The sequence below is a fragment of the Salvelinus namaycush genome, chromosome 5 (assembly GCF_016432855.1).
Source record: "Salvelinus namaycush isolate Seneca chromosome 5, SaNama_1.0, whole genome shotgun sequence".
Taxonomy (NCBI): Eukaryota; Metazoa; Chordata; class Actinopteri; order Salmoniformes; family Salmonidae; genus Salvelinus; species Salvelinus namaycush.
In genome coordinates this window covers 8,146,450-8,167,619 of record NC_052311.1, presented here as the reverse complement: position 1 = coordinate 8,167,619, position 21,170 = coordinate 8,146,450, and the positions used below count along the sequence as shown (strand labels likewise).

The following is a 21,170-nucleotide window of genomic DNA, read 5'->3' as shown; positions in this document are numbered from 1 at the left end:
TGATTCAGCTGATCAAACAGCTAATTATTAGAATCAGTTGTGCTAGATTAGGGTTGGAGTGAAAACCTACAGGAGGGTAGCTCTCCAGGAACAGGGTTGGAGAGCGCTGCCATAGAGTAACATGTTTTGAAGGTTTATTTCTTTATTTATAGGGGATAATGCACATTAATCAACATCAATATTACAATAATGCAACATCCATGTAAATGTGCCGGGGTTAGCCAAAAGCTCATTTGCACCAGTAGTCCCTGGGCAGGTAAGGTCCTTTACACAGCCACTATACAAATACTCACTAAAACAATACAAAATACATTACATCCAATAATATATCATCTTAACAACAACACTATCATCAACTGTCGTCTTACATATGAGGAACCACAGATAACTCATGTGTACAGGTTTAGATAGATTTGAGCCATGTTTTCAATTTTACATTTAAAAATCCAATAATCAGTGCAGTTTCTCAAGTCCATTGGCATTGCATTCCAGTATATTGTAACAGAGAAGGGCGATTGATCGAAATTACTGTGTCAAAAAGGGACAACGCAATCAACCTCTAGTTACTGTCCTTGTAGTCCTGGAGGTGCTTTCCTTGAGCATCATATGCCGGCATAGGAGTGGAGACCATGCAAGATCTTAAAGACCAGGCTTGCATCTACATACTGCTTAAACCTATCCAGACTACATGCATTATGTTTGTAAATGATATGACAATGGTGGTAACTGTTTAGTTTGTTATCAAAAATATTAAGTGGTTGTTTGTAGAGTGATTCAATTGGTTTCAGAATAGTAGCTCCTGCTTGTGACCAACATGTGAGAAGATCATAGCATGCATATATAGTTTGGTGGCCTCTAGAGGAAGGAAAGGTCTTATTAACCTAAAGCTGGATAATCCAAACTTGACCTTGTTAACCACCGTCACATGTTTCTTAAATGTCAAGTTGGAGTCCCCAAAAAACCTCTGAGATACCTGAAGTTAGACAGCTTTCAGATTCTCCCCATTAACAAGAACAGCTCGTTGGGAGGAATCAATGGATTTCTTGGAGAAGTACATAGTTTTGTTGATATTTAAATGCAGGCAAGAATTAGTTGTCCATTTTAGAATAATGTGCTACAGCTTCAGTTAACTTGTTAACAACTTGTCTATTTTTTGTGTACATACAGAACTGTATTGTCTGCATGTTAACTTGTGGGCAAGCAAGTGGGAGATCATTTACATTTGAAGTTGGAATCATTAAAACTCCTTTTTCAACCACTCAAAATGTCTTGTTAACAAACTATAGTTTTGGCAAGTCGGTTAGAACATCTACTTTGTGCATGACACACGTAATTTTTCCAACAATTGTTTACAGGCAGATTATTTAACTTATAATTCACTGTATCACAATTTGAGTGGGTCAGAAGTTTACATACACTAAGTTGACTGTGCCTTTAAACAGCTCCGAAAATTCCAGAAAAGGATGTCATGGCTTTAGAAGCTTCTGATAGGCTAATTGACATCAATTGAGTCAATTGGAGGTGTACCTGTGGATGTATTTGAAGGCCTACCTTCAAACTCAGTGCCTCTTTGCTTGACATCATGGGAAAATCAAAAGAAATCAGCCAAGACCTCAGAAAACCAAAATTGTAGACATCCACAAGACTGATTCATCCTTGGGAGCAATTTCCAAATGCCTGAAGGTACCACGTTCATCTGTACAAGCAATAGTATGCAAGTATAAACACCATGGGACCACACAGCCGTCATACCGCTCAGGAAGGAGACGCGTTCTGTCTCCTAGAGATGAACGTACTTTGGTGCGAAAAGTGCAAATCAATCCCAGAACAACAGCAAAGGACCTTGTGAAGATGCTGGAGGAAACGGGTACAAATGTATCTATATCCACAGTAAAATGAGTCATATATCGACTTAACCTGAAAGGCCGCTCAGCAAGGAAGAAGCCACTGCTCCAAAACCGCCATAAAAAGCCAGACTATGGTTTGCAACTGCACATGGGGACAAAGATCATACTTTTTGGAGAAATGTCCTCTGGTCTGATGAAACAAAAATAGAACTGTTTGGCCATAATAACCATTGTTATGTTTGGAGGAAAAAGGGGGAGGCTTGCAAGCCGAAGAACACCATCCCAACCGTGAAGCACGGGGGTGGCAGCATCATGTTGTGGGGGTGCTTTGCTGCAGGAGGGACTGGTGCACTTCACAAAATAGATGGCATCTTGAGGAAGGAAAATGATGTGGATATATTGAAGCAACATCTCAAGACATCAGTCAGGAAGTTATAGCTTGGCCGCAAATGGACAAAGACCCCAAGCATACTTCCAAAGTTGTGACAAAATGGCTTAAGGACAACAAAGTCAAGGTATTGGAGTGGCCATCACAAAGCCCTGACCTCAATCCTATAGAAAATTTGTGGGCAGAACTGAAAAAGCGTGTTGCGAGCAAGGAGGCCTACAAACCTGACTGTTACACCAGCTCTGTCAGGAGGAATGGGACAAAATTCACCCAACTTTATGTGGGAAGCTTGTGGAAGGTTACCCGAAACATTTGACCCAAGTTAAACAATTTAAAGGCAATGCTACCAAATACTAATTGAGTGTATGTAAACCTCTGACCCACTGGGAATGTGATGAAAGAAATAAAAGCTGAAATAAATAACTCTAATATTATTCTGACATTTCACATTCTTAAAATAAAGTGGTGATCCTACGTATGACGTAAAGGTAACGTAAGGGTAATGGCGGACTGAAGGGATTTATGTAGAGCACCTCAAGATAAAACATAATATTCGAAATATCTGCTAAATTAGACTAAAATATTAGCACTACTTAATCTGGTGAGTGATAACCTTCAATCTGGACAATAACACAAAACAAATCCTAAAACTAGAGACATTTATCGACAAATATTACGAAAACAGGCAACAACCAAACATGACGGAGAGTAAGACAGGGGAACCGATTACAAAACGAAAACGTGACTCTTCTACAGACACTGATGATTTAATATTCTCACCACCCGGAATGGTAAAGGTCGAAACCGATCTGTTAAAATCAATAAATGACAAACTGGGTATACTTGAATTAGTTAGTAAGGATATAAAAGAGTTGAAGGCAAGCCTAGAGATGAGTGATGAAAAAGCTGCGACATTGGAGAAGCAAACACACGCGCTAAAAGGGACAGTCAATAAGATTGAAACCGAAATGAATGGAATTAAAAAGGAGAACACCGTTCTGAAGGAAACCTTACTAGACATACAAACTAGATCCATGAGAGAGAATTTGGTACTTACAGGTATCCAAGAAAAAGAAGGAGAAGTTCCTGAATCTATAGTTAGAGAGTTCCTCCTTACAGCGCTTCAGATTCCACGCGAAGTTATCGACAAAATCCAACTTGAACGCGTTCACCGCTTCGGACAGAGAGGGCAGAGGTACCAACGCCCAATCGTTGCCAAATTTGCTTCATTTAAAGATAAAATAATGGTTAAAAGCCTGGGTAAAAGACTTGCTGGGACCAAAATTGGCATGAATGATCAGTTTCCGAAGGAAATTGCAGAACGGCGCAAAGTTCTGTATCCAATTTTCAAAGAAAATAGATTAAAAGCGAAACGAGTAGCTCTCGTCGTTGATAAACTATATATTGATAACCAGTTGTTCAGAGACACAAAGACTACTCCATGGTTATTTTAAAAATTACAAAGTTCTCATAGACGAGGGAAATAAACACAATTCAAGCCCGGTTACTGATTGTAACAATACAATAAAAAATATAGCTTTTCTATAAATCTTCACATATAACTAATTGAACACACAAGCACTAATTCAACATAGTGAAGATAAAAACTAAGTAAACAGAAGGCACAGTATGTGTGGATGGTATGGTTTGTGTTTATTTTTTATTTTATTTGTTATGTTTGGAAAGTTGAGTGAGTGAGTAATGAAATGGTTGCATATCCCAGAGCCAATGTATTGCTGTGAGCCGGGTATGAGAGGGCTTTCAATGTTGTTCAGATGATGGATATACTTTTATAATGAATTATACGTCTTATTTATTTATTGTCCTATCATGGAGAACTACATTTTTTATTTATTTTTTTATAAATTATATCTAATTATTTATTATCCTATTTTAATGGTACGGTCCATGGCACTATACCCTAGACACCCACCTGAATGACCCAGATACTAAGGAGAAGTCCCTAACTGTTTTATGTGCCCGCTGTAAGCGGTCTGTATGCAGCTAAAATGAGGTCAGAGACCAAGAGCAGCACTGCCCCCTGAAGATTCTGAGCCTGCTTGGCAGGGTTGGTCCTGCAAAGCCAAAGCCCCAATAAGGGAGAGCATAATATACAAGGAAATTCTCAAAGCTGCTAATGAGAACCTTGACGACCTTGTACCTAGCCGGTGGGGATTCCGGTGGGGTGCCCCCACCCAGGCAGTGGCAGTGCTGGCAACACTAGCTGCAGTAACCCATGGGGAGGGGGTCACACTCGGACATTCAGAGGGGGTATATTATTGTGGCCCTGGCGGCACAAAATCAAAGTCGGACTGCATGGAGATGCGTGGGGACATGGTCATGACGGGTGGCCGTATTGTGGGTGTTTCAGGAATAAGGTGTACATTTGACCTCCATTATCTAGGATATGACAATGGTAAATAAATCTCTCAATTTTTGCTAATTTTTTGTGCGGTCTTGCAGGCCTTCTCATGCAGCTGCAACTACAAGTGCATTTGTAAATCATGACCCATCTTGAGTTGGGCTCTGGGATGGTGCAATTGTTGAGAAAGTGAGCTTATGGTTGTGTGGGGGTAAGGGCTGAGTGTGTGTGGGTGTATGTGTGTATCCCACAACTGTTGCGAAGGAAGAAGTAAAAGATGTTAGGGACAATAGAGGATGATCCACAGATATATATAATACAAATCGAGGTGAGGGCAATGGAAATGCATATGGTAATTGATCTTCTTCAATTCGGTAAATGGCACTGTATGCTCTTTTCAAAGAATGGATCCCAGTCGGTTCAGGGCTATGGGATACAGGGGGTCGAGGGTGGTCTACCGGGCATTGGGATGACAAGCCATCTCGAGATGAGGCCTTTTAGCGGGTGGAATAGTAGGGACCAATTGGAGGTTTACTTAGTAGAAATGCAAATATCATGGTACAACTATATAGACACTCAATCATTATGTTACTTTTTAATAGTACGTTTACAAAAATATATTCTGATTAAAAGAATGAAAGGTGTGTCTCATTATGGTAAGTGGTGAAATAAGTATAGCCAGTTACAATTGTAATGGCTTAGCAGATAATAAGAAAAGACGATCAGTATTTACCTGGCTAAAAGAGAAGGATTATAATATCTATTGTTTACAGGAAACCCATTCAACAGTTTTAGATGAAGTTTTGTGGAAAAAGAACTGGGGGGGCAAAATATATTTCTCCCATGGGCAAAGAAATTCAAAAGGGGTGATGGTTTTAATTAACAATAATTTTGATCCAAATGTGCAAATTGTCCAAACAGATCCTCAAGGTAGATGGATTATTTTAAATATGTTATTGGACAATAAACAAATATGGCTTGTTAACCTATACGGTCCGAATAATGATGATCCAAGCTTCTTTGAAAATATATATAAGAATTTATCAACTCTACAAGCAACACTAGACTCTATTATTATAGTGGGAGATTTTAATACGGTCTTAAATACCTCTATAGACCGGAAAGGAAATCACACTACAAACTATCACCCTCAGGCACTTAAGGAAATCATGAATGTCATGGATATATTGGAATTAGTGGATATATGGAGACTTAAATACCCTGATTTAGTGAGATATACATGGCGGAGGCTGAATCAAGCTAGTCGTCTTGACTACTTTCTTATACCATTCTCTCTGGCACCAAAAGTTAAAAAAGTGTTGATAGGGGACAGAATGCGGTCGGATCATCACATAATTGGCATATATATTTCTCTTACAGAATTTCCACGTGGGCGAGGATATTGGAAATTTAATCAAAGTCTACTAGATGATAAATTGTTTAGAACTAGGACAGAAGATTTTATAACTGACTTTTTCAGACATAACATAGGTACAGCAGATCCCCTTATTGTATGGGACACTTTTAAGTGTGCCTTTAGAGGCCATGCAATTCAGTACTCATCTATAAAACAAAAGCAATTTAGATCAAAAGAGTCCATATTAACAAAGGAAATTGAAGGACTAACAGTACAGTTAGATAGCAATAAAAACAGTACCATAGAGGCACAGAATAAGTTAGAGGAAAAACAAAAAGAAATGGAGGAACTTATTCAAGAAAGATCCAGTGTAATACATTATAAAAATAAAGCGAACTGGATGGAATATGGGGAAAAATGCACCAAATTCTTTTTCAATCTTCAATATAGAAATGCTACCAAAAAAAATGTATTAAAACTTGTTACAAATGATGGAGTCACGCATGATTCACCAAATGATATTTTGAAAGAGGAAGTAAAGTACTTTAAGAATATGTTTTCGTTTCAGGCTCCTCCATCTCCACTAACTGAAACTAATTGTATGGATTTTTTTCCTATTAATAATGTAAAATTAACATCTGTACAGAAAGACTCATGTGAAGGCCAAATTACAGAGGAGGAACTGCTTGATGCAATTGGGGCCTTTAAGGATGGGAAAACTCCAGGGCTGGATGGCATACCAGTGGAAGTATACAAAACTTTTTTTGATATACTCAAAGGACCATTATTAGCTTGTTTTAACCACTCCTATATAAATGGTAGATTATCAGACACGCAACAAGAAGGTCTGATATCGTTATTACTGAAACAGGACCCAAGTGGTATATATAAAGATCCAGTCCAATTAAAAAATTGGAGACCTCTTACACTTCAGTGTTGTGATGCAAAAATCCTAGCAAAATGCTTGGCGCATAGAATAAAAAAAGTTTTGTCAGATATTATTCATCCTAATCAGACAGGTTTTTTACATGGACGATACATTGGAGATAATATAAGGCAAGTACTGGAAACAATAGAACACTATGAAATATCGGGGACACCAGGTCTGGTTTTCATAGCTGATTTTGAAAAGGCTTTTGATAAAGTACGACTGGAGTTTATATATAAATGCCTAGAATATTTCAATTTTGGGGAATCTCTTATAAAATGGGTTAAAATTATGTATAGTAACCCTAGGTGTAAAATAGTAAATAATGGCTACATCTCAGAAAGTTTTAAACTATCTAGAGGAGTAAAACAAGGTTGTCCACTATCGGCATATCTATTTATTATTGCCATCGAAATGTTAGCTGTTAAAATTAGATCAAACATTAATATTAATGGATTAGAAATCCGTGGCTTAAAAACTAAGGTGTCATTGTACGCTGATGATTCATGTTTTCTTTTAAAACCACAACTAGAGTCTCTCCACGGCCTCATAGAGGATCTAGATACCTTTGCTATCCTCTCTGGATTAAAACCAAATTATGATAAATGTACCATATTACGTATTGGATCACTAAAAAATACACATTTTATATTGCCATGTAGTTTACCAATTAAATGGTCTGACGGAGATGTGGACATACTCGGTATAAAAATCCCAAAAGAAAGAAATGATCTCACTCCAATAAATTTTTATAGAAAGTTAGCAAAAATAGATAAGATCTTGCTACCATGGAAAGGAAAATACTTGTCTATTTGTGGAAAAATCACCCTGATTAACTCTTTAGTCATATCACAGTTTACCTATTTGCTTATGGTTTTGCCTACACCTAGTGACCTGCTTTTTAAATTATATGAACAAAAAATATTCCATTTTATTTGGAACGGCAAGCCAGATAAAATTAAAAGGGCCTATTTATATAACGAATATGAATTCGGAGGGCAGAAATTATTAAATATTAAAGCATTAGACCTCTCACTAAAGGCATCAGTCATACAAAAGTTATACTTAAATCCAAACTGGTTCTCTAGTAAATTGGTACGAATGTCTCATCCTATGTTCAAGAAGGGCCTTTTTCCCTTTATTCAGATTACACCTGCTCACTTTCGGTTGTTTGAAAAGGAAATAATCTCCAAAATATCCTTATTTTTTAAACAAGCCTTAGAAAGTTGGTTGCAATTTCAGTTTAATCCACCTGAAAGGACGGAACAAATAGTACAACAAATATTGTGGTTAAATTCAAATATAGTAATTGATAAAAAAACTGTATTTATCGAAGAAATGTTTAAAAAAGGTATAATTTTTGTGAATGATATCATAAATAGGACTGGTGGAGTTATGTCACACATGCAGCTCACACAGACATATGGAAATGTCTGCTCTACCCAAAATTACAACCAATTAATTGCAGCATTACCACAAAAATGGAAGAGGCAAGTAGAAGGGGAAAAAAGTAAGGAACTTGTATGTCGGCCCTGTATTAAAGAACATAAATGGTTAAAGAAAAGTGTGATAAATAAAAACATATACCAATTTCATTTAAGGACCAAAAAACTGACAGCTGTGCCATATAAATTGCAAAATAGTTGGGAAGAGATGTTCGATGTACCCATTCCATGGCACATGGTTTATGAATTGATACGCAAAACAACGCCGGATTCAAAACTTCGAATTTTTCAATTTAAATTATTGTACAAAATTCTTGCAACTAATAGAATGTTATATATATGGGGTATACAATCTTCCCAGCTCTGTAGATTCTGCTGTGAGGAGGCAGAGTCATTAGACCATTTATTTTGGTATTGTCCATATGTAGCTCGTTTTTGGTCACAGGTCCAGGAATGGCTGAAGAATTGCAACATTTGCCTAGAACTAACGCTACAGATAGCAATACTGGGGGATTTGAAAAGCCATAGTCAATCAATCAATAATATAATAATTATTTTAGCAAAAATGTTTATTTTTAATTTACAATCTGTAGAAGCTATGAGAATAGGAAGGTTCAAATCTTTTGTGAAGCATCACAGCACAGTTGAAAAATATATGGCAAATAAAAATCCGAAATGGATGATGTTGGAAGATAGATGGGAAGGGTTGAGTGGAACTGAAGGGTGGGACTAATAACAAGATAAACAATGTAGGGCATACGGGATCTGTGAAATGTGTATAGGTGCGGAGCTTTTGTGAAATAGCACAGTTACAAGTGGAAATAAAATTGGATGGACAACAGAAATAGAGGAAGGACTAAGAACAAACAAGAGAGAACTATTAAAGTAGTCTGTGTCTGTAAAATAGGTATAAGATGTATAAATTGAAGGTAAAAGCAGAAGTGTTTATTAGTTTACTCCAATTGGGGGAGCGGTGGTAGGGTTGCGGGGAATAATAATAAAGGTATATTCTTTAAAAAAGTATGTATGTCTATATAGGTATGTGTATGTATATATGTATACAGTAATCCCTCGTTTATCGCGGGGGTTACGTTCCGAAAATGACCCGCGATAAGTGAAATCCGCGAAATAGAAAACTTTTTTTTTTTTTACAATTAGCAACTATTACATGTATACAAATACAGTGACTCACGTGTAGGCCGTTTCACTGCTCTTCAGACTGGGCCGCTGCATCCTGACTGCGCTCTGCAGTGTTCTCTTCTTCTGAAGCCCGCGGTGCAGGTGTGTTTGTTCGGGAGAAGAACATAGTGATAGGCAGCTGTTGTCGCTCTTTTTTCTTCTTTGCAAAAAGATCCTTGTACACCGACATGCCACCATCGATTACGTTGGAGAACTGTAATGAACGGCTCATCAAAGGGTCCCATTCCTCAGCTACTCGCTTAAGTTCAGTGGCCATTCGCACCATGGTTGCTAAGCGACCAAGCGTTAGTCCTTCCTCCTCATCTCTCGTGTCCTCTTCTCCCTCTTCTCTTTCATCGTCGCTTTGTGGCTTTGTCATTTCTGCCAGCTCTGCATCGGTCAGCGGCTGTGCGTCTCCATCAATCAGGGCGTTTATGTCATCCGGACTCATGTCATTAAAGCCGTCTCCTCCAATCTGTTTAGCCAGATTCACAGCTGTTTCTACGGCAGAGTGGTGGACCTCGTCAAGCGAGCCTCCGGTTGCGTTTTGCACTGCCTCTGGCCATAGTTTTTTCCAGCAGGCCTTCAGAGTTTCCGTTTTCATTTCCTGAATGGCCCTCTGAATGTTTTGGAGACACGATGCGATGGTGTATCCACGCCAGTAGTCCTTCAGTGAGAAATCTTGATCCGAGTCCATAGCGTCAACAAGATGTTGCAGGGTGTTGCGCGTATAGAGAGCCTTGAAAGCACGGATGACTCCTTGGTCCATGGGCTGAATCAGGGATGTAGTGTTTGGCGGCAGAAATTCGATTTGCACACCATCATATGCCAAATCATTACCGTGACCTCCGGCGTTGTCAAGGAGCAGAAGCACTTTAAGGCTGCATAGCTTTTACCTTCCCTTAGCATGTCCAGAAGTTTAACTTTATCTGAGATAGGTAGCATCTTCCGCCGTTTGGGCCCATCCGCAGGTGCTTTTGTCGGTCCAGGCCGTTTCGTCGACATTATGGGTTTAGGAGATGTTCGAAATTACAAGATAATTTGGCCAACTTAATGTAAATTTGCCAAGCTGTTTTATGTACGTACACATAACTGCACGAGACGACAAAATGATAGCACAATTCGTAGCATGTTTTGATACAAGAAGCGGGAGTGAGTTTTTAGCGAATCAGAATGCAGAGCACAATGCACCAAAAAAAAAAAAAAAATGCATTATGGAAATAGCGAATCCGCGATAAGTGAACCGCGAAGTGGCGAGGGATCACTGTATATGTATGCATGCGTGTATGGATATATATATTTACCCAAAAAATATGGGGGATTGGAAATGATGCAGACAATTACATTGGAAGCAACATTCTTTCCGCAATATTAAGCTGATCCACCAAAAAGAAAAAAAGAAAAAAAAAAAAAAAAAAAGTGGTGATCCTAACTGACCTAAGACAAGGAATTTTTGCTAGGATTAAATGTCAGGAATTGTGAAAAACTGAGTTTAAATGTATTTGACTAAGGTGTATGTAAACTTCCGACTTCAACTGTATATAGATGGTAAACAGAAGGGGTCCTAATATTGACCCTTGTGGGACCCCAATGTTATATTAAAGAGACTGAGTGTCCCCCAAAAAAAACCTATGACTTCTGTTCGTCAGATAGGAATACATCCAACTAACTTCAGTGGACACATTAAGGGAGGATGATTTGGATAGGAGGACCTCATGATTCACAGTATCAAATGCCTTTTGTAAGATCCAAAGAGACTGCCCCGACTTCAGCTATGTCCAGTTTCGATTTAATGCAGAAAATGTTGTGACCTAAACTTCAGTGCCTACTCATTTCGGGTCACACCTGTGGTCTAGTTGCTCACTAACCACTTGTCTCTCTATTAGGTGGGTAACAACCAGGTGTGGGGTGCGTGCCACCTCCCTGCCCGCTCCCCTCCTGAGCAGCAGTATTCTGCCCCCCCCGCCTACATGGGACAGATGGATGGCATGATGGCCCCTCCTCCAGACAGCTCCAAGGCCCCTGGGTACCGCTCTGCCTCACAGAGGATGGTCAACAGTCCTATTGGTAAAAGAAAGCGACATTTAGATGTTATTTTATTTTTTATATTCAACTTTTTGACCTTACATTCTATATGTCCCAAACTCTCTCCTTGTCTTACAGCTCTGAGTCTGACCAGCTATGCTACCAGTATGTCTGGTAGTCCAGTCTATCTACACGGCCCAGCAGCTGTGGGCACCCCCTCCTTCAGCAGACAGCACTTCTCCCCTCACCCCTGGAGCGCTGCCACATCAGGTACTGACACAGATGTGTAAACAATCTAAAATGCCCACAGAGCTTATTTTCCAGGAATTCCGCACACAGGAAAAAAATTATTTAACTAAGGAAAAACTCTTAAATTGTATAACTGTCTTTTAGACTCAAAACCCCTAATCTAAAACCCCCCCCTCCCCAGGCGAGTCCCAGGCGGTGCCCCCTCCCTCCAAGGTGTCGTCGTCTGGCCCCGTGGCCCCCACTCCCCACCAGGCCAAGCAGGGCCAGGGCAGCAGCCAGCAGGACAGGAAGGTGCCTCCTCCCATCGGTACAGAGAGGCTGGCGAGGATCAGACAGACCACCGTCAACCCTCCTCTCCTCCAGACCTCCTACACCGCTCCTGTAGGACAGGGAGGCATATGGTCCTTCGGAGTCGGCAGCGCCTCAGGTGAGTAGTCGCACAAACCAGACGGACACACACCAGACGGACGCACACACCAGACGGACGCACACACACCAGACGGACGCACACACACCAGACGGACGCACACACACCAGACGGACGCACACACACCAGACGGACGCACACACACCAGACGGACGCACACACACCAGACGGACGCACACACACCAGACGGACGCACACACACCAGACGGACGCACACACACCAGACGGACGCACACACACCAGACGGACGCACACACACCAGACGGACGCACACACACCAGACGGACGCACACACACCAGACGGACGCACACACACCAGACGGACGCACACACACCAGACGGACGCACACACACCAGACGGACGCACACACACCAGACGGACGCACACACACCAGACGGACGCACACACACCAGACGGACGCACACACACCAGACGGACGCACACACACCAGACGGACACACACACACCAGACGGACACACACACCAGATCCATGTGTTCACACACAACTGCTAACCCACGCTGGTCTCTCCATCCCCAATGTCTACAGCCCTGATAAACAGCTAATGGGTATATAGACACCCCACCTTGCGTACACACACACACACTCCACTGCCCCCCCACTCACACACACACACAAATAACATTTGATTTGATTTGACACAGTATCTCCCGGTCTCTTACCTCCCATCTCCTCCTCTAGAAGCCATGTCAGGTTGGTCTCAGCCCCTGATGGGCAGTCACATGGTCCACCCTGGGCTGCAGGCGGACCACACCTTCTCCCAGTACCAGCCCATGGAGCAGGACGACACCGGCATCTCTAACCCCGCTAACTACCACCAGCAACACATCAACCACCCCAACAACTACATAGACTTCCCTAAGGTAACACACAAACTACCTGGACTAACCTGTACCCCTGCACACTGACTCGTTACCGGTACCCCCTGTATATAGCCTCGTTATTCTTATGTATAGGTCTTGTTACCTTGTGATTCATTTAGATTTTTGTTTTTGTTTATTTAGTAAATATTTTCTTAACTTTCTTGAACTGGGTTTTTGTTTTGACACACCTTTGTCTATTTGAGAAGGTGATATGATATTTTCAAATGGCCGTTCCTCTTCTGGTCCGTGTCTCCAGGCTATGACCATGTCAATATACTGTAGTTAGTAGACCTGGTTGTGATGTGTATAATGACCTGGTTGTACCAGGGTATGACCATGTCAATATACTGTAGTTAGTGGACCTGGTTGTACCAGGGTAGGACCATGTTAATATACTGTAGTTAGTGGACCTGGTTGTACCAGGGTAGGACCATGTCAATATACTGTAGTTAGTGGACCTGGTTGTCTCCAGGGTATGACCATGTCAATATACTGTAGTTAGTGGACCTGGTTGTACCAGGGTAGGACCATGTTAATATACTGTAGTTAGTGGACCTGGTTGTACCAGGGTAGGACCATGTCAATATACTGTAGTTAGTGGACCTGGTTGTACCAGGGTAGGACCATGTTAATATACTGTAGTTAGTAGACCTGGTTGTGATGTGTATAATGACCTGGTTGTCTCCAGGGTAGGACCATGTTAATATACTGTAGTTAGTAGACCTGGTTGTACCAGGGTAGGACCATGTCAATATACTGTAGTTAGTAGACCTGGTTGTCTCCAGGGTAGGACCATGTTAATATACTGTAGTTAGTAGACCTGGTTGTACCAGGGTAGGACCATGTTAATATACTGTAGTTAGTGGACCTGGTTGTACCAGGGTAGGTCCATGTCAATATACTGTAGTTAGTGGACCTGGTTGTGATGTGTATAATGACCTGGTTGTCTCCAGGGTATGGCCATGTTAATATACTGTAGTTAGTAGACCTGGTTGTGATGTGTATAATGACCTGGTTGTCTCCAGGGTAGGACCATGTTAATATACTGTAGTTAGTAGACCTGGTTGTGATGTGTATAATGACCTGGTTGTCTCCAGGGTATGGCCATGTTAATATACTGTAGTTAGTAGACCTGGTTGTCTCCAGGGTAGGACCATGTTAATATACTGTAGTTAGTAGACCTGGTTGTGATGTGTATAATGACCTGGTTGTCTCCAGGGTAGGACCATGTTAATATACTGTAGTTAGTAGACCTGGTTGTGATGTGTATAATGACCTGGTTGTCTCCAGGGTAGGGCCATGTTAATATACTGTAGTTAGTAGACCTGGTTGTCTCCAGGGTAGGACCATGTTAATATACTGTAGTTAGTAGACCTGGTTGTCTCCAGGGTAGGACCATGTTAATATACTGTAGTTAGTAGACCTGGTTGTCTCCAGGGTAGGACCATGTTATATACTGTAGTTAGACCTGGTTGTGATGTGTATAATGACCTGGTTGTCTCCAGGGTAGGACCATGTTAATATACTGTAGTTAGTAGACCTGGTTGTGATGTGTATAATGACCTGGTTGTCTCCAGGGTAGGACCATGTTAATATACTGTAGTTAGTGGACCTGGTTGTACCAGGGTAGGACCATGTCAATATACTGTAGTTAGTAGACCTGGATGTGATGTGTATAATGACCTGGTTGTCTCCAGGGTATGGCCATGTTAATATACTGTAGTTAGACCTGGTTGTGATGTGTATAATGACCTGGTTGTCTCCAGGGTAGGACCATGTTAATATACTGTAGTTAGTAGACCTGGTTGTGATGTGTATAATGACCTGGTTGTCTCCAGGGTAGGACCATGTTAATATACTGTAGTTAGTAGACCTGGTTGTGATGTGTATAATGACCTGATTGTCTCCAGGGTATGGCCATGTTAATATACTGTAGTTAGTAGACCTGGTTGTGATGTGTATAATGACCTGGTTGTCTCCAGGGTAGGACCATGTTAATATACTGTAGTTAGTAGACCTGGTTGTCTCCAGGGTATGGCCATGTTATATACTGTAGTTAGTGGACCTGGTTGTCTCCAGGGTAGGACCATGTTAATATACTGTAGTTAGTAGACCTGGTTTTCTCCAGGGTAGGACCATGTTAATATACTGTAGTTAGTAGACCTGGTTTTCTCCAGGGTAGGACCATGTTAATATACTGTAGTTAGTAGACCTGGTTTTCTCCAGGGTATGACCATGTCAATATACTGTAGTTAGTGGACCTGGTTGTACCAGGGTATGACCATGTCAATATACTGTAGTTAGTGGACCTGGTTGTACCAGGGTATGACCATGTCAATATACTGTAGTTAGTGGACCTGGTTGTCTCCAGGGTAGGACCATGTTAATATACTGTAGTTAGTAGACCTGGTTTTCTCCAGGGTAGGACCATGGTAATATACTGTAGTTAGTGGACCTGGTTGTGATGTGTATAATGACCTGGTTGTACCAGGGTAGGACCATGTTAATATACTGTAGTTAGACCTGGTTGTGATGTGTATAATGACCTGGTTGTCTCCAGGGTAGGGCCATGTTAATATACTGTAGTTAGACCTGGTTGTGATGTGTATAATGACCTGGTTGTCTCCAGGGTAGGACCATGTTAATATACTGTAGTTAGTAGACCTGGTTGTGATGTGTATAATGACCTGGTTGTCTCCAGGGTAGGACCATGTTAATATACTGTAGTTAGTAGACCTGGTTGTGATGTGTATAATGACCTGGTTGTCTCCAGGGTAGGACCATGTTAATATACTGTAGTTAGTAGACCTGGTTTTCTCCAGGGTATGACCATGTCAATATACTGTAGTTAGTGGACCTGGTTGTACCAGGGTATGACCATGTCAATATACTGTAGTTAGTGGACCTGGTTGTACCAGGGTATGACCATGTCAATATACTGTAGTTAGTGGACCTGGTTGTCTCCAGGGTAGGACCATGTTAATATACTGTAGTTAGTAGACCTGGTTTTCTCCAGGGTAGGACCATGGTAATATACTGTAGTTAGTGGACCTGGTTGTGATGTGTATAATGACCTGGTTGTACCAGGGTAGGACCATGTTAATATACTGTAGTTAGACCTGGTTGTGATGTGTATAATGACCTGGTTGTCTCCAGGGTAGGGCCATGTTAATATACTGTAGTTAGACCTGGTTGTGATGTGTATAATGACCTGGTTGTCTCCAGGGTAGGACCATGTTAATATACTGTAGTTAGTAGACCTGGTTGTGATGTGTATAATGACCTGGTTGTCTCCAGGGTAGGACCATGTTAATATACTGTAGTTAGTAGACCTGGTTGTGATGTGTATAATGACCTGGTTGTCTCCAGGGTAGGACCATGTTAATATACTGTAGTTAGTGGACCTGGTTGTACCAGGGTAGGACCATGTTAATATACTGTAGTTAGTAGACCTGGTTGTACCAGGGTAGGACCATGTTAATATACTGTAGTTAGTAGACCTGGTTGTGATGTGTATAATGACCTGGTTGTCTCCAGGGTAGGACCATGTTAATATACTGTAGTTAGTAGACCTGGTTGTGATGTGTATAATGACCTGGTTGTCTCCAGGGTATGGCCATGTTAATATACTGTAGTTAGTAGACCTGGTTGTGATGTGTATAATGACCTGGTTGTCTCCAGGGTATGGCCATGTTAATATACTGTAGTTAGTAGACCTGGTTGTGATGTGTATAATGACCTGGTTGTCTCCAGGGTATGGCCATGTTAATATACTGTAGTTAGTAGACCTGGTTGTCTCCAGGGTAGGACCATGTTAATATACTGTAGTTAGTAGACCTGGTTGTGATGTGTATAATGACCTGGTTGTACCAGGGTAGGGCCATGTTAATATACTGTAGTTAGTAGACCTGGTTGTACCAGGGTAGGACCATGTTAATATACTGTAGTTAGTGGACCTGGTTGTGATGTGTATAATGACCTGGTTGTACCAGGGTAGGACCATGTTAATATACTGTAGTTAGTAGACCTGGTTGTGATGTGTATAATGACCTGGTTGTACCAGGGTAGGACCATGTTAATATACTGTAGTTAGTAGACCTGGTTGTGATGTGTATAATGACCTGGTTGTACCAGGGTAGGACCATGTTAATATACTGTAGTTAGTAGACCTGGTTGTGATGTGTATAATGACCTGGTTGTCTCCAGGGTAGGGCCATGTTAATATACTGTAGTTAGTAGACCTGGTTGTACCAGGGTAGGACCATGTTAATATACTGTAGTTAGTGGACCTGGTTGTCTCCAGGGTAGGACCATGTTAATATACTGTAGTTAGTAGACCTGGTTGTACCAGGGTAGGACCATGTTAATATACTGTAGTTAGTAGACCTGGTTGTACCAGGGTAGGACCATGTCAATATACTGTAGTTAGTAGACCTGGTTGTGATGTGTATAATGACCTGGTTGTCTCCAGGGTATGACCATGTTAATATACTGTAGTTAGTAGACCTGGTTGTGATGTGTATAATGACCTGGTTGTCTCCAGGGTAGGGCCATGTTAATATACTGTAGTTAGTAGACCTGGTTGTGATGTGTATAATGACCTGGTTGTCTCCAGGGTAGGACCATGTTAATATACTGTAGTTAGTGGACCTGGTTGTGATGTGTATAATGACCTGGTTGTCTCCAGGGTAGGACCATGTCAATATACTGTAGTTAGTAGACCTGGTTGTGATGTGTATAATGACCTGGTTGTACCAGGGTAGGACCATGTTAATATACTGTAGTTAGTAGACCTGGTTGTGATGTGTATAATGACCTGGTTGTACCAGGGTAGGACCATGTTAATATACTGTAGTTAGTAGACCTGGTTGTGATGTGTATAATGACCTGGTTGTCTCCAGGGTAGGACCATGTTAATATACTGTAGTTAGTAGACCTGGTTGTGATGTGTATAATGACCTGGTTGTCTCCAGGGTATGGCCATGTTAATATACTGTAGTTAGTAGACCTGGTTGTGATGTGTATAATGACCTGGTTGTACCAGGGTAGGACCATGTTAATATACTGTGGTTAGTAGACCTGGTTGTGATGTGTATAATGACCTGGTTGTCTCCAGGGTAGGGCCATGTTAATATACTGTAGTTAGTAGACCTGGTTGTACCAGGGTAGGACCATGTTAATATACTGTAGTTAGTGGACCTGGTTGTCTCCAGGGTAGGACCATGTTAATATACTGTAGTTAGTAGACCTGGTTGTACCAGGGTAGGACCATGTTAATATACTGTAGTTAGTAGACCTGGTTGTCTCCAGGGTATGACCATGTTAATATACTGTAGTTAGTAGACCTGGTTGTGATGTGTATAATGACCTGGTTGTCTCCAGGGTAGGGCCATGTTAATATACTGTAGTTAGTAGACCTGGTTGTGATGTGTATAATGACCTGGTTGTCTCCAGGGTAGGACCATGTTAATATACTGTAGTTAGTGGACCTGGTTGTGATGTGTATAATGACCTGGTTGTACCAGGGTAGGACCATGTTAATATACTGTAGTTAGTAGACCTGGTTGTGATGTGAATAATGACCTGGTTGTCTCCAGGGTAGGGCCATGTTATATACTGTAGTTAGACCTGGTTGTGATGTGTATAATGACCTGGTTGTCTCCAGGGTAGGGCCATGTTAATATACTGTAGTTAGTGGACCTGGTTGTGATGTGTATAATGACCTGGTTGTCTCCAGGGTATGGCCATGTTAATATACTGTAGTTAGTAGACCTGGTTGTGATGTGAATAATGACCTGGTTGTCTCCAGGGTAGGGCCATGTTATATACTGTAGTTAGACCTGGTTGTGATGTGTATAATGACCTGGTTGTACCAGGGTAGGACCATGTTAATATACTGTAGTTAGTAGACCTGGTTGTGATGTGTATAATGACCTGGTTGTCTCCAGGGTAGGACCATGTTAATATACTGTAGTTAGTAGACCTGGTTGTGATGTGTATAATGACCTGGTTGTACCAGGGTAGGACCATGTTAATATACTGTAGTTAGTAGACCTGGTTGTGATGTGAATAATGACCTGGTTGTCTCCAGGGTAGGACCATGTTATATACTGTAGTTAGACCTGGTTGTGATGTGTATAATGACCTGGTTGTACCAGGGTAGGACCATGTTAATATACTGTAGTTAGTAGACCTGGTTGTGATGTGAATAATGACCTGGTTATCTCCAGGGTATGGCCATGTCGATGTATGGAGGGACCATACTGCCCCCCCACCCCCCTATGGGGGAGAGTCCGGGGGGGGGCATGTTCAACGGACTGCATGCTGCTGACCCTGCATGGAGCCCCATCATCAAGGTGGTCCCCAACAACGCAGACAACACCGACCCACAGCAGGTGAGACTTTTTCCACACACACACACACACACACACACACACACACACACTTATCCTTGCTAATGGAATCTCCTTCTCTCTCCCCTGTTCCACTTCTCATCTTCTTCCTCCTCGTTCAGGTGTGGCCTGGTACCTGGGCTCCTCACGTGCACCTGAACCACGTCAACTAGCCGGCTGGCATCGACAGAAATCAAACGCACACACACCACAAACATGAATTTAATTTCCAACTGACAACAAAAATCAACAGAATTGTAAAACATGTTAACTTTAGTAGAGAACGAAGAGCAAAGCAGAGTTTGAAGAAATGGAGAGAAATTATCTTTACACCGTTCTTTAATGTGCCTAACTCAAAATAAGAAATAAAGAAATATACTACCATTTCAGCGATGGCTGTTGTGGAGTCGGGAGGGAAAACTCTGGGCCCTAGTTCTGTTTAAAGTCCTGTTGATGTCTGATGAATAAACTGACAGCCTGTCCAACCGGCTCCATGCTCTGTAGCTTAGATTTAGGACTTCGACTCGCGTACAGAGTTCTCGTTCTCCTCAGGGGGAGAGCTGATGATGACGTAGCTAATGATACTCAGCCAACAACTAGAGGATGATGATTACCTAAAGAGAGGAAGAAATCAGAATACCTTTTAGTGGTAAATATATGTATAATTGTTTACATACTAAAAAGGGTTAAAATGAGAGTACATTTCATGTCGTATAGTGGCTCTACTTTACGTAGCCTGTATTAATGTGAAATATTTACCTTAATATTCAATAAACATATTGAAATGTACTTGTGGCTGTGCACTTTATTGTTTGTGTAGGTAGGGCTTTGTTTTCATTTCCCAAAACTGAATAGCATGTTTGACTAGTTACAACACAATGCATTGTCATCTTACAAAATAGAATCTGCACACTCAACTCATGGCTCTGATGCGTTACATTTTAATAAATATTAACATTGACAGCTGACGCTCATAACCAAGTGGGAAGCTGATATTTACCACATATGACTGGGGGAAATCTACTTGGACGCCCCTCCAACTGGTGATTACTAGTGGGAAACGCGTCTATCATCCCTGAGCTCCGACTTCTCCCACAATCGATGTCCAAATCAGTAAGGACTTAAAATGGTCCACACACACAGCGCCTCTTCACCCTTAGGAGGTTGAAAAGATTTGGCGTGGGCCCTCAACTGCACCATTGAAAGCATCTTGACTGGTTGCATCACTGCTTGGTATGGCAACTGCACCGCCCTCGATTGCATGGCGCTACAGAGGGTGGTGCGGACAGCCCAGCAGGCTCCTGAACAGCTTCTATCCCCAAGCCTTAAGACCGCTAAATAGCTACAGTGCATTCAGAACCTGTCACTTTTCCCACATTTTGTTACTTTACAGCCTTATTCTAAAATGTATTCATGTTTTTTTCCCTCATCAATCCACACAATACCCCATGACAAAGCAAAAACATCACATTTACAGCCTGAGTCTTCTTGGATATGACGCTAAAAGCTTGGCACACCTTTATTTGGGGAGTTTCTCCCATTCTCTGCAGATCCTCTCCAGCTCTGTCAGGTTGGATGGGGAGCGTCGCTGCACAGCTATTTTCAGGTCTCCAGAGATGTTGGATCGGGTTCAGGCTCTGGCTGGACCACTCAAGGACATTCAGAGACTTGTCAAGAAGCCACTCCT

At 41.5% G+C, this 21,170-nt stretch overlaps 1 protein-coding gene across 11 annotated transcripts in view; it reads left to right on the top strand.

Moving 5' to 3' along the window:
• LOC120047915 (ankyrin repeat and KH domain-containing protein 1-like) overlaps positions 1–20,272 on the top strand; it is a 72,172-nt gene extending 51,900 nt beyond the window's left edge. For 9 of the 11 annotated variants that reach the window (XM_038993524.1, XM_038993518.1, XM_038993520.1 and 6 more), the window contains exons 33-37: positions 11,393–11,801; positions 11,962–12,207; positions 12,910–13,091; positions 19,322–19,486; positions 19,606–20,272. In XM_038993524.1, coding sequence (XP_038849452.1) covers positions 11,393–11,801; positions 11,962–12,207; positions 12,910–13,091; positions 19,322–19,486; positions 19,606–19,656 — 1,053 coding nt within the window. In that variant the 3' untranslated portion in view covers positions 19,657–20,272. The remainder of the gene's footprint in view (positions 1–11,392; positions 11,802–11,961; positions 12,208–12,909; positions 13,092–19,321; positions 19,487–19,605) is intronic. The other 2 variants (XM_038993523.1, XM_038993522.1) reach the window with 2 other exon arrangements.
• The last annotated feature ends 898 nt before the right edge of the window (positions 20,273–21,170 follow it).